The sequence below is a fragment of the Elephas maximus genome, chromosome 4 (assembly GCF_024166365.1).
Source record: "Elephas maximus indicus isolate mEleMax1 chromosome 4, mEleMax1 primary haplotype, whole genome shotgun sequence".
Taxonomy (NCBI): domain Eukaryota; kingdom Metazoa; phylum Chordata; class Mammalia; order Proboscidea; family Elephantidae; genus Elephas; species Elephas maximus.
This window is the reverse complement of record NC_064822.1, coordinates 133,349,328-133,377,035: the sequence shown is the minus strand read 5'-3', so window position 1 is coordinate 133,377,035 and position 27,708 is coordinate 133,349,328. Positions and strand designations below refer to the sequence as shown.

The following is a 27,708-nucleotide window of genomic DNA, read 5'->3' as shown; positions in this document are numbered from 1 at the left end:
TAAAATATCCTTTCAGTTATACAACACAGAAATCAAAATTAAAAATAAACTTAAGATTTTAACTCTAGAATAACATGTAAGGAATATGGTATACAACCTACATCTCTTACATGAACTAGCATACACAGTAATGCCAGGCTGGTCTTTTTTTGTTAACTACATGTAGGTAATCACCACATAACAAATACAAATTTTAAATAAATATACAGAAAAGGGAACGGTCAGTGAATATATGTAATGAGACTACAACAAAAAACAGGTGGTGAAAATTCCAGTAAACACTGAAAACTAGAATGGTACGGTTTAGTTGCATACTCCATCTCCCCCTGCTGCTTTAAGATGAAATAGCATGACTTTTTTTTATTATTATATTAAAAATGTGCATGAAAGACAGCCAAAATTTTTTAAATGTTTGTGTTTTCTACCATTAATAACTACAAAATAGAATAAGCATTTTTAAAACCTTTTTTGAAGTTACAACAACAAAAAATAGATAAGAAAGGATGTAACTAAATGTATGGTAGTTATATGTATTAAAGTACCAAATCATCCATCTTCATTAAAGAATTTTCTTTGCATTTTTATTTATTAGTACATTGTAGCAAATCAGTTTAAGGTACCTAAAGTTTTAATTCATACCTCCATTGGTATGTGGTTTCTTTCTAAATGAAACGGTGTTAACCATGTCCCACTCTGCTTCATAACTGCTCAGATGTTCCATTCCTCGATGAACTCTTTCTTTGGGGGCCTGGGTCCATTCTACAACTGAACTGGAGTCCTAAAATAGTTATAACATAAAATATTTATGGTCTAAAACTAGAATTTAATTTCAATCCATAATATCATCTCAGATTCTATATACATTAAGTTTGTAGGTTGTGGCAGACAATGCTAGTAGAAAACTGAACATTATTTCCTCTACCCTTCTCCTGTGCCATCTTTGCCAAAAAGCTTGACCAGCCTCCCTTGCAGATAGGGCTGACAGTGAAACATAAACAGAAGTCAACTGTGGGAATTCTAGAAATGCTTCTGCTTTCCTAATAAAAGTCTTATTCCCTTCCCCCTTTTTTCTCTTTGAACACAGCTGTGATGCCTAAAAATATGGCAGCCATCTTATGACCATAAGAGAAAAAGCAAGAGAGCCATTGCAAATAGCTCCCAACCTCCAGACTTCTAGTTATTTGAGGAAAATAGTCACTTAAGTCACCACTGGTTGCATAATCTCTTAAGGGAAATGAAAATTAGCCAATTAGTCAAAAGCTACAAATAAGATATTACATGTGTAGTTTCATAGCATTTTCAATTTTAAAACAGAATAAAACCAAAGTCTAAAGGATTATAACAACAATTCGACTAAATCAAAAAGTTTAACTTCTATACAACAAAAAAACACCATAAATAAGTTAAACAAAAAGAGAAAATGTTTCCAAAATATATGACAGACAAGAGAAAAGCACCCAGAACACAGAAAGAACCCTTACCAATCATTTAGAAAGAGGTAAACATCTAAACAAAAATAACCAAATAGTCCGAAGTCAAAAAAGAATATAAAATGCCAAACATACAGAGAGGTGTTCAACCATAGTAGCAATCAGAGAAGAGCAGTTAAAACAAAATTTCATTTTTTTGCCCCAATTAAAAATACATATCAAATATGGAAGTGTAAGGAAATAGGCTCTCTCACACTACTGATGACAGTGCTCCCTAGTACTGTCTCCAAGGGGGCAATTTAGCTATATTCATTGAAATTCAAAATATGCATGTTTTTCACCACAATAGCTCTCTTCATCACCTACGCTAGAGAAATAAATGCACACGTACACAAATAGGTATATGCAAGAATTGTAATTGCAGTATTGCTTTTAATAGTGAAAAACTAGAAACACCATAACATCCAACAATTGAGGAATTAGTCAATAATAGGGCTTCAAATGGTTTGTTTGTTTGGATTTTAACCCCTACTGAGAATCTGCATTTCTAACAGGTTCCCAGATGGGCAATCCTAAGGCTGCTGGTTAGGAACTACTTCTGAGAACCTCTAGTGGAGTAGCGGTTCTCAAAATGTATTATACATAAGAATCACCTGGGGATCTTGTTAAACTGTAGATTCTGATTCAGTGTATCTGGAGTGTAAATGCAAATTTTCAGCAGGGGTTTGAACCAGAACACATAACCAATTCAAAGCCATGGTCAATAAACTAAAGGACAGTCAATGAAATACTACACAGTATTATGGAGTACCAAGTTTTGGTTCATGATGATGGAAAAATCACATTGATTAAGGGTAGTGCATAACTGCTGTCAGTAAGTTGTACACCCATAAAAAGTTAAACTGGTAAATGGTATGCGACAGATATATTTAACACAACAAAAAAAAAGGCAGCGGCTGAGGGTGCTTATATAATCAAACTCCTTGGTTTGGGGGTTTAGGGTCATGGTTTCATAAGACACCCCCATTAATTGGCCTAATATCGTGTTTTGTGCTTCTGTTCTACCTCCTAGTTCACTGCATAGTGCCTGGGGTCTTAAAAGCTTGTAAGAGGCCATCCAAGGCACAACAATTGCCCTCTATTTGCCTGGAGCAACAGGGAAAGAAAGGAAGGAGTCAAGAATAGAGGAGAAAATGGAATGTGTAGCTAATTGCCTCCATGAACAACTGCTTCCTTTGCCATGAGATCAGAACTGGATGGTGCCTGACTATGATTACTGAAAACTTTGACCAAAGATTCTACAGAAAAGTCATGTACAAAAGCGGGAAAATACACAACAGAATTACCAATTCTCATGCAATCCAGACTCTCTGGAGCTGTGGAGGCTGGATGACCCCTGAAAACTACTGTCCAGAGAGAATCTTTAAGCCTTAAACCAAAAATATCCCCTGAAGTCTTCTTAAAACCAAACAACAGTTTAGCTTAACTAGTGAAGAATGTCTGCCTTAAGCACTGTGCTCTTCTAAGGTCTATCCGTATGGGATCAAACTGACAACAGTAACTCGGAAGATTAGACAGAAAACTTTGAGGGCAGTGAGTTTATGTCAATGTGGGAGGAACAAATCAGAAAAGGAAGGTGGGAATGGTTGCATAACTCAAAGAATGTAATCTATATCACTGAATTGTGCATGTAGAAACTGTTGAGTTGGTGTATGTTCTGCTGTGTATATTCCCAACCACAACAAAAAAACAAAATAAATTATTTAAAAAAAAGAAATACTACACAGTAGTTTAAAGACTGATATATATTAAGTATGTAATAGTAAAACAAAAAAGTTGCAAAAATGTATGGAGTATAATGATTATGGAATTATGGAATAATTATGGATTATGGAATAATGCACAAAAGAAAACCAAGTCTTTCTACACATACATACATAGATATGAAATATGCACCAATAAAGGTCAAGAAGGATGTACGCTAAACAGGACCAGGTGAGTGACAGGGTCATGGTCAAGCAGGACTTCAACTTGCTATTAATTGAGTATTTTACAATAAGAATGTATTCATATATTGCTGGTAAAATTCTTTTTAAAAAAGAAAACTTGTAGGACCAGGAGAATACTACAAAGCCGAAAGAAAAACTAAGAAATGAAAGTTAACTGAAAAATAGGGGAAAGAAGTGAGTAAATAAAATTATAAAGTGGGGTGTTTTTTCTCCCAGGTCTTTGCTCATATATAATTTTCTCAGGGAGCCCTCGTTGATCACCCAATTTAAAAAACACAATGCCCACCAACATCCCCACCAGTAACACATACAATTCCCTTGCCTACTTTTTCTGCACAGCATCTATCATCTCTTGACACAATGCATATTTTACTTGTTTGTGTACTGTCTCCCCTGCATCCATTAGAACATTAGCTGAAGAGGAACAGGGATTTGTTCTGTTCCTAGCTGTATTCCTAGAAGCTGGGACACAATAAGCACTCCAGTATTTGTTGAATGAATGAGCGAAGTCCACAATTCAGACAAAAATAAAGCATCTTAAGTCCAGTTCCGAAATGCCAAATTAAACACATTTACCTCTGCTCCCTTTTGTGTAAAACCAACAATAACAAAAAAAAAAACAGGACAGAAGGGGAAAAAAAATAACAACTGAAAACAAAAAAGCTGATGGATAGTTTAGACCTGAAAAAGCCGAATTCTAGTACAGCAGTAGGGAAAGCTGGGAAGCATCCACAGAAATGCCTCAACATCCAAAGGACACCAACTGGTGGATACAGTACTTCTGGAAATAAGGAGAAAAGTCAGGCTGAAAAGAGGTCAACCAACAACAGTCCAGAGGCTCGAGGCTTATTCATTAGAGGTAAAGCAGAATATCTCTGGATTAGGGGAAACCAGCACATGAGCAAAGGGTAACTGTACTGAAAACAGGAGAATTAATTGAAAGTTCAACTATATAATAAAGTTGGCAAGACTCCCAGCTCTCTGCGTCCACTCAGTTCTCACAACACTGGCATTCAGGCTTGCCTTCTCCAGGCAAGAATCTGCAGCTTCTCTGGCAAATTTGACTAGCCCAAAAGACCTAGATTCTGACATCAGGGATTCCTTAAGAGCCTAGCCAGGTCACCCTAAGAAGAGCTCTGCCATTACCATGCCTACTACTGTTAAATATGAGCACCACACCACAAAGATCACCAAACATCAAAAAAAAAAAAAGGCAATTTAGAAGAAATGGGCTATACAGAGATGAAGACTTCTAAAAAGTTCTCACTAAACTTCTCAGAAATAAGAAGGGATACTACAACCATGAGAAACAAAATGCTATAAAGGGGGTGGGGGGGGGACACTCAGAACAAGAAAGATGCCTGAGAAATTAAAAACACAGCAGAAGTGAAAAAGGCAGAAGAAGAATTGGAAGATAAAGTTGAGGATATTTCCTAGAAAACAGTACCAAAAACAAAAATTTTATTGAAGGTTTATGTTCTAGACTTCCTAGTCCAAAGAATTCCAGAAAGAAAACAGAAAACAGACAGGAAGAAATCATCACCGAAATAATTCAAGAACACTTCCCATAAAAAAAAGGACATGGGATTCCATATTAAGAGAGTCCATCAAATACCCAGCACAGTGGATTAAAGACCACAAAGATACATCAGGACATCTAGAACACTAGGAACAAAGAGGTAATCCTAAAAGCTTCTAGACTGGAGAAAAAAATACATGATCAGGAATCAGAATAGCATTAGATTTAACATCATGAAGGAAACTAGACATACCTAGGGCAATAATTTTAAAAACCCAGAGGAAATTTTACTTCCAAACTGGAATTCTATGCCAGTTAAACTCTCAACTCAGAATAAGGATAGAGAGGTCTAAAATTTTTTTTGCTCTCTATATGCTTTTTCTCAGCAAGCTCCACCAAAACAAGGGAATAAATCAAAATAGAAGACAGCATGGGATACAGTAAACAGGGGGACTAAAACAAAGGAAAGAGGCAAAAAGAAACCCTAGGATGACTGCTGCACAGCAAACCAGTCCAGACTGAGTTGGTCATAAGGCTCTGGGAAAAACGTCTCTAAGGACATGAAATTAATGTCCCCATGTTTTGAGTAAAAAATGTGGACAACTGAAATAGAGTTTAGAGGTGAATGATAATTAAAACCAAGCTAAATCTCTGTTTTCTATAGTGAAAAGTCACCACAATATCTAAATTGGAAAAAAAAAAAAATCAAATAGCAGCATTAGAAGAATGTTATTTAGACAGAGGCTGTAAATAACCAAAGAAACAGAAGGTTTGATTACGACTGCCTTAGGAAATGGAAAATTTGGTGGGAAAGTGAAGGTACCTCTGATTTTCATAATAAACCTTGTAAAACTTATAGGATTTATGTAGAAAAATGTGTAATTCAGATAAAAATAAATTTTATTTAAAAAATCTTTTATATAGTTTCTAAAAGAAAATATTAAAACAGGGAGGTAAGAAAAGAATAAAAGCATGAGCAAACTGGAAGCACAACCATTCAATAAAGAAAATGTTGTCACTATACTGGACTGGACCAAAAGCAAAGAAGTTTCCGGGATAAAATGAATGCTTCAAAGGTCAGCAGAGCAAGGGCGGGGGTTTGGGGACCATGGTTTAAGGGGACTTCTAAGTCAATAGGCAAAATAATTCTATTATGAAAACATTCTGCATCCCACTTTGAAATGTGGCTTCTGGGGTCTTAAATGCTAACAAGCGGCCATCTAAGATGCATCAATTGGTCTCAACACACCTGGAGCAAAGGAAAATGAAGAACACCAAGGCCACACGACAACTAAGAGCCCAAGAGACAGAAAGGGCCACATGAACCAGAGACCTACATCATTCTGAGACCAGAAGAACTAGTTGGTGCCCGGCCACAATCGATGACTGCCCTGACAGCGAGCACAACAGAGAACCCCTGAGGGAGTAGGAGATCAATGGGATGCAGACCCCAAATTCTCACAAAAAGACCATACTTAATGGTCTGACTGAAACTAGAGGAATCCCGGCGGTCATGGTCCCCAAACCTTCTGTTGGCACAGGACAGGAACCATTCCCAAAGACAACTCATCAGACATGAAAGGGACTGGACAGTGGGTAGGAAAGAGATGCTAATGAAGAGTGAGCTAATTATATCAGGTGGACACTTGAGACTGCGTTGGCATCTCCTGTCTGGAGGGGGGATGGGAGGATAGAGAGAGTTGGAAGCTGGCAAAATTGTCACGAAAGGAGAGACTGGAAGGGCTGACTCATTAGGGGGACAGCAAGTGGGAGTACAGAGTAAGGTGTATATAAACTTATATGTGACAGTCTGACTTGATTTGTAAATGTTCACTTGAAGCTCAATAAAAGTTAATAAAAAAAAAAAGTCACTATAATACTTCCCCTATCCATTATAAATTCTTCCCATATCTCACATCATATACAAAAATTAACTCAAAATCGATCATAGATCTAAATGTAAGAGTTAGAACTATAAAAGTCTTAAAGGAAACACATGAGTAAATCCCTGTAACCTTGGCTTGGTTACAAAAGCAAGGCTTTCTTAAGATGTGACACCAAAAGCAGAAGCAACAACAACAACAAAAATTAAATTTCAACTTTTGTGAGATTAAAAACTTTCATGCTTCACAGGATACCATCAAGAAAATGAAAACACAACCCACAGAATGGAAGAAAATATTGCAAGTCACACATCTGACAAGGGACTTGTATCCAGAATAAATAAAGAACTCTTACAACTCAACAACAAAGACAAATAATCAAAATGGGTTGACCGATTTGAAATCAGCATTTCTCCCAAGAAGATATACAAATGGGCAATAAGTACCTGAAAAAAATGCTCAACATCTAAGTCATTAGGGAAATGCAAATCAAACCCACAATGAGGTAAGACACTAGGTTGATTAAAATAAAAAGAACAAGTACTAACGAGAATGTGAAGACATAGGAACCCTCAACCACTGCTGGTGGGATTGTAAAATGGCACAGCTGTTCTGGAAAAAATTCGGTGGTTCCCCAAATGTTAAACACAGAGTTACATATTATCCAGCAATGCCACTCGCACACACCCAAGAGAAATGGAACATCTGTCCAGACAAAAACCTGTACACAAATATACAGCATCACTCCTAACAGCCCCAAAAGTGAGAACCACCCAAATGCCCATCAACTGATAAATGGATAAACAAAATGCAGTATATCCATAAATGGAATGTCATTCAGCAATGAAAAGACAGGAAGTACTGATACATGCTATAAGATGGATGGAACCTTGAAAACATTATGCTAAGTGAAAGGAGTCAATCACAGAAGAACACATATTATATAATTTCACTTATATTAAATATCCTGAACAGGCAAATCCTTAAAGACAGAAAGCAGATTAGTGGTTGTCAGGCGATGGGGATGGGGGTACTGAGGAGTAACTTCTAATGGGTACAGAGTTTCTTTTTTAGTGTAATGAAAATGTTCTAAAACTAGATATCGGTGATGGTTCCACAACTCTGTGAATACACTAATTTTACACTAAACTGTACATTTTAAAAGACTGAATTTTATGGTATGTGAATTATATCTCAATAAAGCTGTTCTTTAAAAAATGGGATTCCCTTAGTTCCACGTTTTTTTTTTTTCTTAAATACCTTTCCAGCATAGAGAATACTAGAAGAATCTAATGCATCATCCAATGGTCTCCAGTCCACTATTACTTCAGAATCCTAGAGAAAGAAATTATCAATTATATTTATTATCCAATAATATCTTACATTCTTAGTCACATTTTTATTCCCTAAACCCAGAAGAAAACTTTAAACACTTAAGTATTATCACTTCAAATGTAAAATATCATATGTAAACCACTGTTTGACAACAAATGTCATACACATTAATTCTTACTTTTCATTATAAAAAAATTTATACTAATGCAGCTTCTGGAATAATAAGTTTTAAAATATTTCATGCCATTTTACTCATTTATTCAAAGAATTTTATTTCAAAATCATTTCCACGTTAAATTTAAAACCATTGTTCAATTACAAAATTCTACCTTACAGATAAAATTCAAACTTTCTGATAATGGCCTAAACATGAACCACTACCATAAACACTGATTAAATGAAACCATTAATAGAAACATACCTTTTCTAAAACACGTAATATTCCTGAAATCAAGCCATCTTGGTCATTGGTCTTTCCACAAGACGAGTGAATATACACCCCTTCTTGTTCATATATAATCTGGAACAGCAAAAATAAGATTTATCAAACTTTTTATTCAGTACTATTTCAATCTTTGCTAAAAAAAAAAAAAAAAAATTAGAGGATATTTACCTCCAATGCCTGGCCAAGTTTCTGGTTATTTCATATATAAATGTTTTATTTTAAAAACATCACTCAGGCTAAAGAACACTTCAAATAATGATAAACTGGACGTCTGCTTTGTTATACATGAAAGTTTGTTTTACTGATTAGTGATGATCACAATCCTGACCTTCTCCTAAACAAAAATGTCAAGCTAACTGCTATGTGTCTTAATTTGCAAAGCGTGACTTTCTGTGTCTGAGCTTTGTTTCACAACAAAAACATAAAAATAACCAATGAGAAACACAAAATGTGAAGTTTTAAATAAGAATTTAAACCAAATCTCAAGGGTACTAGAGAGAAATTATCAGACGTAAATCATGTCACTGAATTCAACAATGGAAGAATATACCCTGAGAAAAAGAAAAGGGGTAAAGACAGATCAAGCAGAAGATTTGAGAGAATAACACCACAAAAGACAGGCAAGAAAGGAATGCTATTGTTGTAGGAGTACATACAGGCTACCAGTGAGATGGCGGGGGGCGGGGGGGATCCTTTAAAATAAATTACAAACTGGTATAAAACCACGCTACAGATGTGATGATGACCTTTAGAAACCCAAACATCTATTGGCACATTCTCTAAATGCATAACATCTGACAAGATTCTTGACTGTCTTGACAATGTCACCTCTCAGAAAGTATAGGAGAGAAGAGAATTAATGCAGACCAACAAAAAAGAAATGATTATTCACAAAAACTATGGGAGAAAACAGACCATTTTAGAGTTTGTAACAACAGAAGAAAAAAAATTTGGAACACAGTCAAACATTCAGACTAGACTTGAAAAATAGATGTATACAAGATACAGGTATTAATCCCACTAAGAACAGAAAGATAATCCTACATAACCATTTCCACTTGCAGACAAGATGAAGTAATGGAGACCAATTTATCCTCTGCCAGAAATAACTTTAAAAAAAAAAAAAAGACCAAGTCTATGAATGGTTTTCAAAATACTATACATCACACAATAAAGACAGTGATTGTGGAGGCATAAAACAAATGAAGTAAGCCCTACAACTGCCCCCAGCTCACTGTCTTGAGAGTTTCCAGCCACAGCAAAGGGTGAGAAACCTCAGGAAGCACTCAGTGGTCTCCTTGAGTTGAGGAGACACAGCCTGGAATTGGGGAAGGCCAAGGCAGCTAGAGTTCACAGGACAGAGTAGCAGAGAAAAGAAAACCTGAGAGAGAGAAAACTCAAGAGATTTATAGAGTCCTCCTCCAGTATTCAGCAGAGTACTGATCAGTGCGTGTGTATTGGTAAACTACCCAAGGTGTGTGTAGGGGGTGGGGAGGGGACAGAACCACATGAAATGACTAGAAGAATCAATCCACAGGCTTACACGGAGCTGTTTCTACCAGGGTGGAAAACCTCATAATTCACAAGGCATTGGGTAGAGTACTCAGAATGGTCTTGCCTCAGTCCAAAAACCCTACAAAACAGAGCAGAACTGTCCCACAGAGTTCCTAAGGAGCGGCTAGTGGATTCACACTGCAGACCTTTTGGTAAGCAGCCAAGCTCTTAACCGCTGTACCACCAGGGTTCCCTTGCCTCAGTAGTGGGGCAAAATTAATCCTACACTAAATCCTGTGCTGATCCCATCTAACAAAAAGTTTAAAAGCAAGACTCAAAAGTGTCAAATTGTTTCCAAGTAACTTAAGCATATTCTAGGACAAAGCTCAAGAATATCTTGTAAAACTACAAAAATATCTAACACCCAAAAAGATAAAATTCACAAAGTCTGGCATTTAGTAAAAAATTACCCAGGCATGAAAAGAGACAGGAAAATATGACCGGGTGGGGGAGGGGGAGAGAAAAATCAATCAATCAGAAAATGATCCCAAAATGACAAAGATGATAAAATTAATAGACAAGGATATTAAAGTATCATTGTAACTGTATTCCACATGTTCAAAAAGCTAGAGAAAAGATGGAACTTGTTAAGACGGAAAAAAAAAAAACCAAACTCACTGCAGTCGAGTCAATTCCGACTCATAGCGACCCTACAGTTAAAGAGGAGACGCTGAAAATATTAAAAAGATCCAACTGAACATCTAGACATGAAAACTACAATGTCCAAGATAAAAAATACACTGAGTGGAATAAATGGCAGATTAGATATTGCAGAAGAATACTGAACTTGAAGTCATAGTAATAGAAACAATCCAAAATGAAACACAGAGGGAAAAAAAAGTGAACAGAGCACCAACGAGCTATAGGAAACTTTAAGTGGCCTAGTATACATGCACGTGGAGTCCCTGAAGGAGATGATAATGGAGAGAAACAAACAAAAAAATTTCTTTAAAATAATGGCAGAAAATTTTCCAAATTTAATGAAGACTATAAACTCACAATGGAGTCCTGGTTGCACAATGGTTAAATTCTCAGCTGCTAATCAAAAGGTCTGTGGTTCAAACTCACCAGTGGCTCCACAGGAGAAAAGACCTGGCAAGCTGCTCCCGTAAAGATTAAACATAAACGAAAACCAAACACAATGCCATTAAGTCTACAACCCTACAGAAAAGGACAAAACTGCTCCGTAGAGTTATTAAGGCTGTAATCTTTATAGAAGCAGACTGTTGCATCCTTCTCCCATAAAGATTACATACAGCCTAGGAAATTCTGACGTAGTTCTACTGTCATATGGGGTTGGCTAAGAGTTGGAATTGACTCGACAGCACATAACAATAAACCCAAAGATTTAAACAGCTCAATGAACCCCAAGTGCAATAATCACAAAGAAAATGATACAAAGGCACATCATAATCGAATTGTTCAAAATCAGCGCTAAAGAGAAAATCTTAAAAGCGGCCGGGGGAAAAAAGCATTATGTACAAGGATAACAGTAGATTTCTTCCCGGAAACAATGGAGATGAAAAAACATTGGGAGCAACATTCTTAAAAATACTAAAAGAAAAGTACTGTTCATCTAAAATTCCATACTCAGAGAAAACACCTTTCAAAAAGGAAGGGAAAATAAACACATTTCCAGATACATAAAAGCTAAGAAAAATCATCACCATCAGGCCTACACTACAAGAAAAGTTAAAAGAAGTCCTTCAGTTAGAATAAGTTATGCTAAAAGGAAATCTTGATCTACACAGAGGAATAAAGGTCACCCAAAATGGTAACCGTGGACAAACATACCTTATTCTTCCTGTTATCTAAATCTCTTTGACTATTTAAAGCATAAATAAATACAGAATAATGAACCTGAAGTCAGAGTAACAGAAACTATCCAAAATGAAATGGGGGAAAAAGCGCTGGAAAAAAAAAAGTGAACAGAACACCAAATTGCTGGAAGAAAAAGTAAAATACATGAGAAAAATAGCAAAAGGGCCAGGAGTAGAGAAATGGAAGTATACTGTTCTAGGTTCTTATACTTTATGTACAGTAGTATAATAACTCTTGAAAGTAAACTGTGGTAAGTAAAAGATACATACTGTAAACTCAAAAGTAATCACTAATGTAAAAAAAGCTGTAAGTAATGAGCTAACAAAGGAAATAAAAATGAAATCACGAAACACACTCAATGACAAAGACGGAAGGAAAAGAAAACAAAGAAAAAAATGGGACAAATAGAAAACAAACACCAAGATGACAGACAAACTTAACTGTATCACTAATCATATCAAATACAGTCTAAAGAACCCAACTAAAAGGAAGAGACTGTCAGATAGAGTAAGAGTAACAACTAATTTTATGTTTCTTAAAAGAAAAGCATTTTAAATATAGACACAAATAGGTTTAAAAAAAAAAAAAAGGACAAAATATATCACGCGTAAAAAAAAAAAACCTAACCAAAGCCGTTGCCGTCCAGTAAATTTCGACCCATAGTGACCCTATAGGACACAGAAGAACTGCCCTACAGGATTTCCAACAAGCAAATGGTGGATTTGAACTGCTGACCTTTTGGGAAGCAGCCAAACTCTGAGCCACTATGCCACCAGGGTTTCCGTATCATGCTCACACTAATCAAAACTTGAATATATTTACTTTAGACAAAAGTAGATCATCACTGCAAAAAGAATATTACCAGGTATGATGATCACTTCATAATGTCAATGCGTTAAGACGCAGAAAAATCAGTAACAATATAGAAGACATCAACAATGCTATCAACCAACTTACCTAACTGGCACTAATAGAACACTCCATCCAACAGAATACATATTTTTTTCAAATGCACACAAAACGTTTACCAAGATTGACCACACTGGGTGGGGCCAAGATAGCAGACTACTCAGACGTTTCTGGGGGTCCCTCTTATAAAAAAGAACCGAAAACACAAATTAATCCATTATACATGACAATCTAGGAGCCCTGAACATCAAAGGCAAATTTGATGCATCAGACCGAGTTGCATGGGGAGGAAGAGATGGTTCAGAAGCAGTGAGGGGCTGCCAGAGCTGATCCAGCGGGAACCAGCACCCCGTAGGCCAGATCCCTGGAATGAGCACAGTGAGGCAAGCAGCGGCATTCAGGACACATTTTCCACAGCAGGAGAGACCGAGCGGCGAAGAGTTCACTCACACCTCTAGAATCAAGGAAAAGCAGCAGGCGCTCTTGGTGAAAGATAAGTACTTGCATCCAAAAAACAACTCTTTGGAAAAAAACTCTCTCCCATTTAACTGACCCCTCCCCACTCCTCACTGGGCCCCGAGCTGGTTTCAGTGATAAGCCGCTTTCCCTGGGCTGGAAGTAGGACTTGTCATGTGCCCAGAGCCATCCTCCCAGCCTTGGAGAAGGAACAAATTAACAAACGGGGGGAAAAAGTAATTTGCCAGCTGCCCTAAGCTGAGAACTCAGGGCAGAAATAGCTCCTTTGCCTGAGTAGAGGCATAAAGAGTCCACAGACTTTGAATGGCCTTGACCCCTACACAGACCTGTGTGGGCCCATTTCAACAGCATAGGCCCTTGTTAGCACAGTACAACAGGGTACATACCTGAAGTCTAACTTCAACTGTTTCAGCTATATGGTGGAGAGGTAGGTTCATGGCATTTCACATTGCTCTACCTATTAAACAGAGTCCTTACCTACCCACATCAGGGGCCTGAGGACTGGGGGCTGCACCCACACCACCTAGCCACCCTCGACAGGGGTCCAAGGATAAGTGATGCCTCCCAGTCCTTACACCCAACAACATCAGATGCCCACAGTCTGGCTGCAAAACCCACCCACCTAAGTGCCCTAGGGAACAGGGGCACGCTTTCCTCACAGACACTCAGGGGCAATCGTTAGTCCCCTGCCTTGCACAGGATGTGATCCCCTACTGCACCCAGATACCTGTGCCTACACCAATCACCACTGCTCGTCTAAGACTGCAGGTGAGAGCCTACACTACACACTTTGTAACCAACTACCTGGACACCTGAGCTGAATCCATACGAGAAAGGTTAACAAACTCCTGGGCTCATACACCCAGTAACTGCTCTATCCACCTGGTGACAGGACCTTAGAGCTTCAAAGGTGCCAGTAATCAAACTAGCTCACTGAAGCAGCCTATTTGGGCATACTGAAACAAAACAAAACAAGAAGCTAGGACACAGTAAGCAGACATAAGTAAATACAATAACTTATTGATGGCTCGGAGACAACAGTCAATACCAAATCACATAAAGAGGCAGACCGTGATGGCTTCAGCAAGCTCCCAAAACAAAGAATTAAGAAACCTTCCAGAAGAAGAGAACTTCTTGGAACTACCAGAGGTAGACTACAAAAGATTAATATACAAAACTCTTCAAAAGATGAGGGAGATCAGGCAAAACACAGAACAAGCCAAGGAACACACAGATATAGCATTAAAGGAACTTAAGAAGATTAGAGAAGAGCATAATGACAAATTTAATAGGCTGTAAGAACCCACAGAGAGACAACAAACAGAAATCCAGAAGATTAACAATAAAATTTCACAATTAGACAACTCAATAGAAAGTCACAGGAGCAGAATTGAGGAAATGGAGTCAGAATTAGTGAGACAGAAGATAAAGCACTTGACTCCAATATATTTGAGGAAAATAATTAAAATAAAATTTAATAAATTAGATAAAATAATTTAAAAAAATGAAGAAACCCTAAGAACTATGTGGAACTCTATCAAAAGAAGCAACCTACGAGTGACTGTAGTACCAGAATGGGGGATAACAGAAAAATTGTTGAAGATCTGTAGGCAGAAAACTTCCCTGATATCATGAAAGAGGAGAAGATATTTATCCAAGATGCTCATCGAACCCCATACAAGGTAGATCCCAAAGAAAGTCACCAAGACATACTATAATCAGACTTGCCAAAACCAAAGATAAAGAGAGAATTTTAAGAGCAGCTAGGGATAAATGAAAAGTCACATACAAAAGAGAGTCAATAAGACTAAGCTCTGACTACTCAGCAGAAACCATGCAGACAAAAAGGCAGTAGGATAATATATATAAAGCCTTCAAGGAAAAAAATTGATAGCCATGAATTATATATCCAGCAAAACTGCTTCTCAAAAATAAAGGTGAAATTAGGACATTTCCAGATAAACAGAAGTTTAGGGAATTTGCACAAACCAAACCAAAATTACAAGAAATACTAAAGGGAGTCCTCCAATTACAAAAATTGGTAACATTAGATAACAACTCAAGACTAGAACACAGGACAGAGCAACTAGGTATCAATCCAGATAAGGAAATCACAAAAATAAATCAAAGCTAAAATGCTCAAAACAGGAAAACAGACACATCATTATGCAAAAGATGACAACATTAAATCAAAAAAGAGGGACTAAAAAATGCAGTCAGAGGTCTTTCATATGGAGAAGAAGTCAAGGCAATATAAAGAAATAAAAGATTGGTTTAAACGTAAAAAAATAGGAATAAATATTAAGGTAATCACAAAGGAAACTGACAATTCTACACATCGAAATAAAAAACAAGAAAAACAAACACTCGGCAAAAACAAAAGCAACAACAATGACCAAGAGGAAAAGACAACACATTAAAAAAAAACTACTCAACGCAGAAAATTAAGTGGAAAAAATAAACTGTCAAAAAAAAAAAAAAGCATCAAAATGACGACACTAAACTTATACCTATCAATAATTATGCTGAATTTAAATGGACTAAATGCACCAATAAAGAGACAGAGAGTGGCAGAATGGATTTAAAAAACACAGTGCATCTATATGCAACCTACAAGAGACACACCTTAGACTTTGAGACACAAACAAACTAAAACTCAAACGATGGAAAAAAATATATCAAACAACAATCAAAAAAGAACAGGAGTGGCAATATTAATTTCTGACAAAATAGACTTTAAAATCCACTACAAAGGATAAGGAAGAACACTATATACTGACTGAAGGGTCAATATACCAGTAGGACATAACCATAATCAATATTTACACAAGATGAGAAGGCAGCGATGAAAAGAAGCTGGTTGAATGGGCATGGGAAATACAGAGTGGAGAGAAGGAATGTGCCATCACATTGTAGGAAGAGCAACTAGGGTCCCATAACAATGTTTTATAACTTTTTGTATGAGGAGCTGACTTGAATTGCAAACTTCCACTTAAAGCACAATAATAAATAATAAATCTCACAAATATTTTTTAAAAAATGACTGACCACATTGTAGGCCAATAAAACAAATCTCAGTAAATCTAACAGAATACAAGTATGTTCTGTGACCACAACAGAATTAAAGTATAGATCAATAATAGAAATATCTTTGGAACATCCCTCATATACTTGAAAATTAATAACACACTTCCAAATAACCCATAGGTTAAAGAAGAAATCAAAAAGGAAATTAGAAAGTATTCAGAACTGAATAAAAATAGAAACACATCATATCAAAATAGTGGGGTGCCACTAAAGCAGGACTTAATGTGAAATATATAGCATTAAATGCCCTTATTAGAAAAAAAGAAAGATCTCAAATTAATGACATCGCTTCTACCTTAAGAAAGTAGAAAAAGACACAAGTTAAAGCCAAAGTAACCAGAAGAAAATAAAGATTAGAGCACAAATAAAAAAAGAGTAAATCAATGAACCAAAAGATTGAATAAAATCGGTAAAACTAGCCAGACTGATCAGGAAAAAACAAGACACAAATAACTAATAACAGGAACTAAAAAAAAAAAAAAACCCCACTGCCGTCAAGTCAATTCTGACTCATAGCAGCAACCCTATAGGACAGAGCAGAACTGTCCCACAGGGTTTCCGAGGCTGCAGATCTTCACAAAGGCTAGCTGCCACATCTTTCGCCTTCATAGCGGCTAAGGGGGTTCGAACTGCCAACCTTTTGGTTAGCATCAGAGTGCTTAACAACTGCCATCATGGCTCCAGTAACAGGAATTAGAGCAGTAATAGTATCCTTTCCTTATCTGTAGAAACTGTAGTACCATTACCGCTCCAATTCTTGCTATTAGAGTGGTAATATTACTACAGATTCTATCGATAAGGATACTAAGGAAATTTATAAACAAGTTTATACTAATAAACTTGACAACTTAAGACAAAATGAATAAATTCTTGAGAGACACAAGCTACCAAAGTTCACCTAAAAAGAAAAACATAACCTGAGTAGCCTGGTACCCATTAAGGAAATTAAAGTTAAATTAAAAACCTTCCCACAAAGAAAAAACCCTTCCCAGAGGGGTTTACTAGTGAAGTCTACCAAACAATTAAGAGAGAAATAATACCAACTCTACAAAAACACTTCCAGAAAACCAGAGAGGAAGTACACTTCCCAACTAATTCTACAAGGCCAGCATTACCCTGTTAAAGGAAACAGGACAATTACAAGAAAATAAAACTAAAGACCAATATCTCTCATGAACACAGATGTTCTAGTGAGCTCCACACCCAAATATCTAAGTACTACTGAATATATCTCCACTTGAAAAACTCACAGGCACGTTAAACTCAGTATGTTCTATCCTAAATCTACTCTGCTAATATTCCCAACTCTGTCAAAGACATCTCATCCACCCACTTCCCCTAAATGGCTCCTTCACCAACCACATTCCATCTCATAAGCCACTAAAACTTTCCCCTCCGACCCTGGCTTCATTATTTCTAGCCTATGTCGCTAAAGTAACATTCTGGTCTCTCTTCTCCCAATCTAGTCACCTTACAACAATCTATGTTAGGTGTGTAATGTGTAACCACTGCCAAGACTCATCTTTATAAAATGCACATCTGATCATGCCATGTCTGAGCTTAAAATTCTTCTGACTCCAGCAGCCATCTACCTCCATCAATTGGTACCATCCCACTTGGGGCAAAGGAGAATGAAGAAAACCAAAGACACAGGGAAAATATTAGGCCAAGAGACTAAAAAAAAAACCAAAACCAAACCCAATGCCGTCGAGTTGATTCCAACTCATAGCGACCCTATAGGACAGAGTTGAACTGCCCCATAGTTTCCAAGGAGCACCTGATGGGTTCGAACTGCCCACCTTTTGATTAGCAGCCATAGTACTTAACCACTACACCACCTAAAAGGACCACATAAACCAGAGATTTCACCAGCCTGAGACCATAAGAACTAGATGATGCCCAGCTATCACCAATGACCACCCTGACAGGGAACACAACAGAGTTCCAGTCAGGGCAGAGCAGGAGAAAAGTATGGAAAAGAACTCAAAATCACATAAGAAGACCAGACCTAATGGCCTGACAGAGACTGGAGGAATCCCTGAAATTACAGCCCCCTGATGCTCTGTTAATCCAGAACTGAAAACATTCCCAGAGCCTACCTCTCAGACAAAGATTCCACGGGACTATAAAACATAAAATAATACATGTGAGGAGCATGCTGCTTAGTTCAATAAGATACACAAGACCAAATGGGCAGCTCCTGTCTGGAGGCAGCATGAGAAGGCAAGAAAGAACAGGACTGGTTGAATGGACACAGGGAGCCCGGAGTGGAAAGGGGGAGTACGCTGTCACGTTGTGAGCAATTGTAACTAATGTCGTGAAACAATATGTGTATAGATTTTTGTATGAGAAATTAATTGAACTGTAAACTTTTACCTAAAGCAAACTAAGTTTAAAAAAAAAAAATTCTTCTGACTCCACCCTTTACTCCTATAGCTACACTTCTTGATACTTCCCAACACACACAACCTCCCTACCTTGAGTCACTCTGAACTCACCTGTTCCCTGAAAATCTTGTCATTTTTTGTGCATTCTGTTCGCTCTACTCTTTCTTTTAGCAACTTCTACTAAGCCCTCCAAAAGAGTACAAATAGCCTGCCTAAATGCTTCCACCCACCCCCATTCCACCTAATCTGATTTAGAAGTTTCTTTACTCATATATTCACCATTTATATTAAGCACCAACTATATGCTGAGTCAGAATCTACTCGATGGCAATGGGTTTGGTTTTTTTTGGTCATATGCTGAGGATAAAAGGTGTTGTAGAAAAAACACAGATACCAAAAAAATGTCTGACTAAACTAGTAGTGTCATGTAGACCAGGAAATCAATGGTCATAGTAGAGTGTGATGGAAGTATACAGAGCATCCTGAGGGAGATGCCATTTTCAATTATTTCTTCAATATATACTGAATGCTTACAATATGCCAGGCACAGAAGCCGCTAGATTTAAATAAATGAGATTCAGTCACGGTCTTCACAGCATTTACAGTCTAACTGTGGATGAGGACAAGAAAACCAATGATTACAACATAAGATGGAAGTATAAATAGGGTGCCACGGCAGGCCCTAATAAATAACACCTGTTTTTTTTTTTTTTTCTAACCTAAACCTGGTTGTTATAGGTGGGAATCAACTTGACAGCAACAGGTTATCCTAGTCCCTGGGTGGCACAAACACTTCAACACTCAGTTAACAGAAAGCTTGGCAGTTCAAATCCAACCAGAGGTGCCTCAGAAGAAAGACTGGCAATCTAATTCTAAACGAGCACAACTTTATGGAGCATAGTTCTATTCTGAAACACCTGGAGTCACTGTGAGTCAAAATCAACTCCATGGCAACTGGTTTGGTTTTTTGTTTTTTTAATCTAGACTTAGGTGGCTCAGACAAGTAAGAGTCAGAAAGGCTTAAGTACAGTGACATATAAGCTAAGACCTGAAGAACAGCAATTTTAACTAGAAGAGGATGAGGAAAGACAGAGAGTATATGATCTTGGTAGACGGAAACTATATAGAGAGCAAGTAGTTCACTGTATGGCTGAAGCCCAAGTATCATTTTTTTTTTTCTGGGAGAAGCCAAAGAAGTTAGAGGACAGAGTCCAGATCAGATCATAAAAGGTTTTATAAGCCATATTTAAGAAACTGGGAATTTGGAATTTATCCTGAAGAAAAAGAAAAGCCACTAGAGAGTTGTAGCAGAGGAATGCCATGGTCAGACTTGCCTTTTCTGAGCCAACGTGCTGGCTACAGGGCCAAGAATGAACAGTTGCAGTAATCCAGGGAGGCAGAGATTTAGGGTGGCTTGAAGTAAGGTACTGGCAGCAAGGATGAGAAGAAGCAGATGGCTTAGGGAGATATTTAGAAGGTCAAAATGATATGCCTTTGTGCTGATTAGATGTGGGAAGAGAAAAGAAAAGGAGTCAGGACAAAAACTGAGTAGATGAGGCTATTCACCGGGAAAAGGAATACAGGAAGAAAGTAAATACTGAGTTTTGTTTGGGACGGTTAACCAGTAATGACTGTGGAACTCAAGTGTAGAACATAGGCAGTTTTAAGGGTAACACATCACAGAAATTCTGACAGTGAAGAAGTGAACCTTTCAGATACAGAGCACTATATAATTCTTAATGAAGGGTGGGTGGTAGAACTATCACTGCCACTTAAGGACACCAGTGTGACCAACAATGTACGACAGGAGGCAGATATAACACAGCAGTCTGAGGAGGCGCAAATGAGGACTAAATGAATGACTTCTCTTATACCTATTACTGCATGTACATTATAATAGTGCACAATAATAGAAGACAGGTAGATTTCATAAGGACTTCTTCCACTAAAGAGTGAAAATAAAAAGGTTAGATTATAATACAGTATTTCACCTAGTGCAAGTAGCTACATTTCATCAAAGACTTCACATTTCGATTCTTTCAAAAAAGCCATGTTTTTATTAATTCACAAATTGAAATGACTTATTAAAATTGCAAACTACTTACTGTACTGTGTTCCAAGGATAAAGTTACGTGTTTAAACCACCCTTATAGCCACAGAACCCATAGCACATAACATGTACTCAAATGTTTGTTAAACTAAAGAATGCCAAAAAATAAAGAAAGAATATTCATCAGGTAAGGAAGGTAATACCATGTTACAAGATCCAGTCTAGGTATAGAAAAATTCTCCAGGAAAATCTAGTAGATACTAAGAATATCTTTCTAAAACACAGGGTTTCTCAGCACTGCAAGCATATCTAAAAGGACCAATTTTAAGCTGCGAAATAAATTCTTACTAAAACTGCCATCTAAACAAACTCTAAGGAAAAAAACATTAGTTGATCTTCCATTATTTCAAGTTATTTTCTTTTCCCTTCACTGAACACTTACTATGTGCTACCAGACTCTAGGCTAGGTGCAGGTGAAACATTTCAGGCCCTGTCCTCTTGACAATTACAGTCAATCTACAGGTCTCCACAATATAAGCATTCATTAAAAATAGCACCTACGCACCACTAGATAGTGCCTGGCTACAATCACTGGCTGCTCTGACAGGGATCACAATAGAGAGGGTGCTGGAGAGAGGAGGAGAAAATTTTAGAACAAAATTGTAACTCACGGGGACTGGAGAAACCCTGAGAGTATCGCCCCTGGATACCCTTTTAACTCAGTACTGAAGTCACACCTGAGGTCCCACCCTTCAGTCAAAGACTAGACAGGCCCATAAAACAAAATGTAACTCAATGGGCATACCAGACCAGGGGCAAGGATGAGAAGGCAGAAGGGGACACGAAAGCTGGTAACGGAGAACTTAAGGTCGAGAAGTGGAAAGTGTTGACTTGTCGTGGTATTGGCAACCAATGTCACAAAACAATATGTATACTATCGTTTAATGAGAAACTAATTTGCTCTGTAAACCTTCATCTAAAATAGAATTAAAAAAAAAAAAGCACCTACTTCAAATAATTAAAACACATGTTGCATTTCTTATTTAGACAACTTTAAGTTATTGTTAGTGAATGTTTTCCTTTTGAAGAACTTAAGTCTGTAAGTTCTAAGGGTACGGGGCTGTTTATGTATCCTCAATGCCTAATATAGTGCTTGGAACACATTAGGTGCTTCATAAATATTTGTTACATTAATAAATGAGAGTAAATTGTAACTATCATGATGTCATGGATTAAATTATGTCCCCGAAAAATGTCTATCAGCTTGGCTAGGCCACGATTCCCAGTATTATGTGATTGTCCACCATTTCGTAATCTGATATGATTTTCCTATATATTGTAAATTCTCTCTCTATGATGTTGACACATAACTAGTGACGGTTATGTTAATGAGGCAGGACTCAATCTACAAGATTAGGTTGTGTCTTAAGCCAATCTCTTCTGACATATAAAAGAGAGAAGCAAGCAAAGAGACAGGGGCCTCATACCACCAAGAAACAAAAGCCAGGAGAATAGCTGCGTCCTTTGGCCCCAGGGTCCCTGTGCTGAAAAGCTCCCCGATTGAAGAATATTGATGGCAAGGACCTTCTCCCAGAGATGACAGAAAGAGAAAGCCTTCGCCTCGAGCTGCCACCCTGAATTTAAACTTCTAGCCTACTAGACTATGAGAGAATAAACTTCTCTTCATTAAAGCTATCGACTTGCAGTATTTCTGTTATAGCAGTTTTAGATAACTAAGATACGTGGGAACTGGTATAACGCCAAAAATTAGGCTATCTCCCCCACCACCTCCCTTCGCTGTGATAGGTAAATTCAACTCATTCCAATAATTCAACTCTGTTGGGAACCTGTTGGAGAGGAAACAGGATGGTCTTTGCAGTGTCCTGTCCCTATTTCTCCCCTCAGTATTCACAAAAGGATGTTGATCCTCCCCATTTGGTTGACTGTTAAAATGTGGTTCTGCACTTGTATAGCAACACGGAATAGCTGAACTCCAAACTCAAACCCACTTTCAAAGGCTCAGCTAAGAGAAACAGGATATATATATATAGGACTGAATCCATCCGGTTGTGCTGACAAAAACTTACCCCTGAATTTAACCAAATCATCAGAGAACTGAATACATTATATTGGTACCTTACACTTACTGAACTAGTTTATTTAATAGTCGTACTTCCAGTTCCAGCTACCTTTCCTACTTTTATTTACTTTCCCTTTGCCTCGTGTTTTTCCCTCCAATTTATTTTATCTAACTATATTGCTTTTATATTTGTGAGCAGCCTTAATTCCTTTGTGGAAAAATACCAGCATAAATATTCAACTATTTCCAAACCGATACTAATCTTACAATCTTAAGAGCATCAGAGAGTTCTTCCTTAATAGCAATACAGCTAACATTTACTGATCATCTACTTGACACCAGGCACTATTCTACATTCTAAACAAATAGTAATTCATTTACTCCTCTCTACAACTCCATGATGGAAGTACAATTACTATTCCCATTTTACAAATGAGGAAACTAGGACACAGGGAAGTTAAGAAATTTGCCCAAGGTCACACAGCTATGAAGCAGTGGAACTAGAGTTTGGATTCAGGCAGTCAGCATCTCATTAACCAATGCCCTACTGTGATGATTTTTCACTCATCAAAACTATGCCATGACTTCTAAAACAAGGTATTTTTCAATTCCTAAAATAACATAGCACCTACACAGCATCTACTGTGTGCCAAGCCTTGTTCAAATATATTTACTCATTAATCCTCGTAACACTCCCATAAAGTAGGTACTGTTATCCCCATTTTACAGGGGGAAACTGAAGAAGAAGAGAGGGGCTAAATAACTTTTCTGAAGTCACACAGATGGTAAGTGGTGAAGTTAGTTTTTGAAACAAGTTTGTCTCAAGAGTCCAAGCACTTAACACTTAATCTTACACTGTTTCTTTACATGACAGAGATTAACTTCCTCCCTCCATCACTTCCTGACACTCAAAATCCAAAACAAGCAAAACAGAGTTATAACAAAAATTATTCCATATCCTAGATCTCAACACCGAGAGATTCTAATTCAATAGATCTGGGATGTGGCCCAGCATCTGTATTTTTTAAAAGTATCACAAGTGAGTTGTTTTCGTTCGTTTTTTGTTTTTTAATAAGCCTTGGTTAACAGCCACTGCCCTGCACTTCTAAACTGGACAGGTCTTAGCTGAATCTTTGTGGGGGTGGAGATAGATGGGTGGATGAATAGGTAAGTATGAATGCATACGAACACATACATACATACATACACACACACACACACACACACATATTCTCCACCATTCCACTTTCCCAAAGAAACAAGACTGGGAAGTAGGGAAGCATAACATAAAGCCAGAAAGGTAATGTGGCTCTTTATGCTATGTTAACCAGCTTTGATTTTTAACTTAATGGTGACCCCCAAAAAACCAAACCCACTGCCGTCAAGTCGATTCTGACTCATAGCGACCCTACAGGACAGAGCAGAACTGCCCCATAGAGTTTCCAAGGAATGCCCGGCGATTTTGAACTGCTGACCTCTTGGTTAGCAGCCTTAGTACTTAAACACTATGCTACCAGGGTTTCCTTGACGGTGACGATTTCGTTTGTTTTTAAAGCAGGTTTTAAATTTTAAAGCAGTTTTTAAATGCATAAAAATCAGATTTGTGCATGAGAAAGATAACTACAGAGAATGGAATATGGACAAAGAGGCTGTAGCAAAGAGAAAAATCAGCCAAGAACTCAAGACTAGAGGTATAGCAAGGGCATGAATTGAGTGACTAAAAATGATCAAGATGTGGCAAATTTAAGAAATCTCTTTTAGGTAAAACTGATAGGACCCGGTTATTGATTAGATGTTGTTATAAAATAGATGCCTCCAAATTTGTTTTACAAACAACCAGGAAAATGATGGTGCCATTAAACCAGATCTGTACTTATTAAGTGCGTTTTGCTGGTCATGACAGCATTATTTAGGAGACAGTCATCTTTTGGTATGGAAAAAGTTTTAGTGGAGTGACAGCAACGTGCATGAATTTGCAATGAGTGAGAATAAATGAGGTAATAAAGCAAAGTTATAAAATATACAACTACTTTAAAAAGTTAAACTACGAGAGGTAGTGTCCGGAAGGGAGAAGTTATATATTTCACAACTCAGCCTCATCATCTCCAGTCTTTCAAAATTAATCCTAATCTGAAAAGGGGAGAGTTCAAATGGAAATATCCCCTCCTGGAAAGTCCTAGACTCGATGAGTCCAGGTGGAAAAATCAAACAGGACGACATTCAAACATGTAGTGAGTCAAGTAGAGTATCAGCATCCACCATCTTGATAGCAAAAACTATCAAGAAAACCAAGGGCATGAATAATTCAAAAAAGGATGCCTAACCTATAATTTGATATAGGCAGTAAGTAGAAGTGTGTAGCCTTTTTTAAAGTGTTTTTATTATTTCTTGTAATCCTAACAACTCTAATACAAGAAATAATGATTAGTATCACCTCCTTCTACAAATAAAGAATATGAAACGCAGAAACGTCATCACTGCCCAATTTTAAAGTGTCACTCTCCAAATTAATAGCAACACCAGGTAAATATTTGTTATTCTACTGCCTAGTCTAGTAGTCCATACACCAAACCACAAATGCTGTCGAATAATTCAAAATGGGAGGGGGGGGACAGGCAGAATATGGGTGAAACGCAAGGTACAAAGAAAGCTATCCGCAGAGTAAACAGTCCTTAGTGTTCGGTGAGTCATCATCAATCCCTCCTGTTCCAAACACTCCCACACTCGGAAATGCTGCCAATGGTTTGTCAGGAAGCTGATGGTCCTAAATAATAGGCATGAGAGATCCCCTTAGAACGTGAATAGACACTATACAACGAAACCTCCACACCTAATTCTAGTTCCTAACGAACTAGGAGAGGGTCACTAACCACCTTCGTCAAGAGGCACCAAAGATACCACCACAGAAACATCATGAAGACGTCTTGAAATATCTTGAACAAACGCCTTCCTAGACAAGCGTGAAATGGTGTAAATCTCCGGCTCCATGAGAAGACACATGCCCTGCTACTCACACCAACCAACCAACTCAGCTGTCTGGTAAGGTGGATCCAATGAACTTATTCTAAGCACACAGCTGCATAGCGCACACAGCTGCAAAGCACCCACTGAGTTCCTCTCGAATGAGAGGCACAGACGCCTTTACCGGCGCGCAGCAAGGGCAGGTAAAGACAAATGAGGTTAAAGCCTCAAAGGAGAGAGAAAAGGCGCTGGAGTCAGAAGAGCCGACATAAGGAACCAGAGTAAGGAAAAACTGAGCCAGAATAAAAGGAACTAGGGAACCACCGGTCTTAGAAAATGGGGGGGAAAATCCCGCCGGCTCTGGGGCGGGGCACAGGAGAACAGCTTCGAGGCCTAGGTGGCATCGGAACAGGAACCGGGTTTCTAATTCCCGGGCTGAGCCGGCATTCTTGGGAAAACAGCTGACACCCCCAAGTCCTCTTCTTTCACATCCGCCATGGGCTGTCCCTGCTGCAAAAGGGCCCTAGCGTCCTTCCACTGCCAGCCCCCAGGCAGTAAGTCATCCATCAAGAGAATAGCAAGGGTATTTCCCCAGGCCGTTACTTACCTTCCCGCTCACTACACCCGCCGCCGCCATGTTTTCTGCGCGTGCCTGTGATGACGTATCAGCGCCTCACGTGTCTCTCGGACTCACAACAACATCCGGCAAAACTAGGAAGACATCCGGGCGCTGAGTGGCAGGAGATACGCAAAAATAGGAGGTGGAACAGGAGGAGCCGCCCTACGCATGCGTGCTGAATAGGGTTTCTCGTCCTCTAAGCTGAAGGCTCTGGCGCGGGAGTGCGCGTGTGCCCGTTTATTTCTTTATAGAAAAAAAAAAAAAAAGGCGGAAACCTAAATTGAACTGTATTTGAATTGGAGTCTTCTTAAAATTGTGACTCCAAACCTTTGCAAGCTACTTCAATTAAATGTGAGGGAAAGAAGCACGTTAGGAGCCAGGGTCCTGGTTTTGTGGCCTAGGCGAGTGACTTCCACCCTGTAAACTTCAGTTTCTTCATCTGTAAAATTTAGATAGTAGGGTTGTGGTGAGGGCAGGAACCCCAGCCCTCTATCTCTCGGACACACACACACGCTTTGTATTCTATCTCACACACACACACACACACGCTTTGTATGTGAGGTTTTTGAATTTGAGTCTGATTATTGCCACTCCTGGCCCTGAACAGGGTATTTTGATCAGAACTGGGGATAATACCAGACCGTCACTGCTCCAAAGTCCACCACACGTAGCTCACAGTTGCTACATAGTTAATAGCTTTGTGACTTTAAAGAAGTTTCTAAATTCAAGCAAGCTTCAGGGTGTAAAATGGGAATAACTCATGGAGTGGTTGTAGGAACCTCATGAGACTGGTGTCACTAGGGTTGGTGTTACCCTCCCTGCTAATTGCCACAATATTGTAGCTAAAACACCAGAAAATTTCATAAAATTGGCAACTATAAAAACAGCGGCAGCAACAAAAACAACAGCACATGCTTGTAGCATGTGCGGATTAACCACTTGATTGGAAGTGTCATTGTAATTGAGTAACTGATAGCGCATTAGAAGATTCATAAAGTAAACTAGCACAGAGTTTTAGCCTTGTAGGTATAATTGATACATTTAAGCTGGGCTTAGGAAAAATGTTTTTATTATTATAACTACAAGGATGTTTTTATAAAAAAATAATAAATTTCTGCTGAAACTGCACAAAAATTTTATAG

General features: G+C 38.1%; 1 protein-coding gene across 2 annotated transcripts in view; it reads right to left on the bottom strand.

Annotated features, from left to right (window-relative positions):
* TBC1D15 (TBC1 domain family member 15) overlaps positions 1-26,642 on the bottom strand; it is a 65,370-nt gene extending 38,728 nt beyond the window's left edge. For both annotated transcript variants that reach the window (XM_049883905.1, XM_049883906.1), the window contains exons 1-4: positions 26,555-26,642; positions 8,598-8,696; positions 8,102-8,176; positions 640-778 (exon numbers count right to left, since the gene is read on the bottom strand). In XM_049883905.1, the coding sequence (XP_049739862.1) occupies positions 640-778; positions 8,102-8,176; positions 8,598-8,696; positions 26,555-26,584 (343 nt within the window). In that variant the 5' untranslated portion in view covers positions 26,585-26,642. The remainder of the gene's footprint in view (positions 1-639; positions 779-8,101; positions 8,177-8,597; positions 8,697-26,554) is intronic.
* Between the last annotated feature and the right edge of the window lie 1,066 nt (positions 26,643-27,708).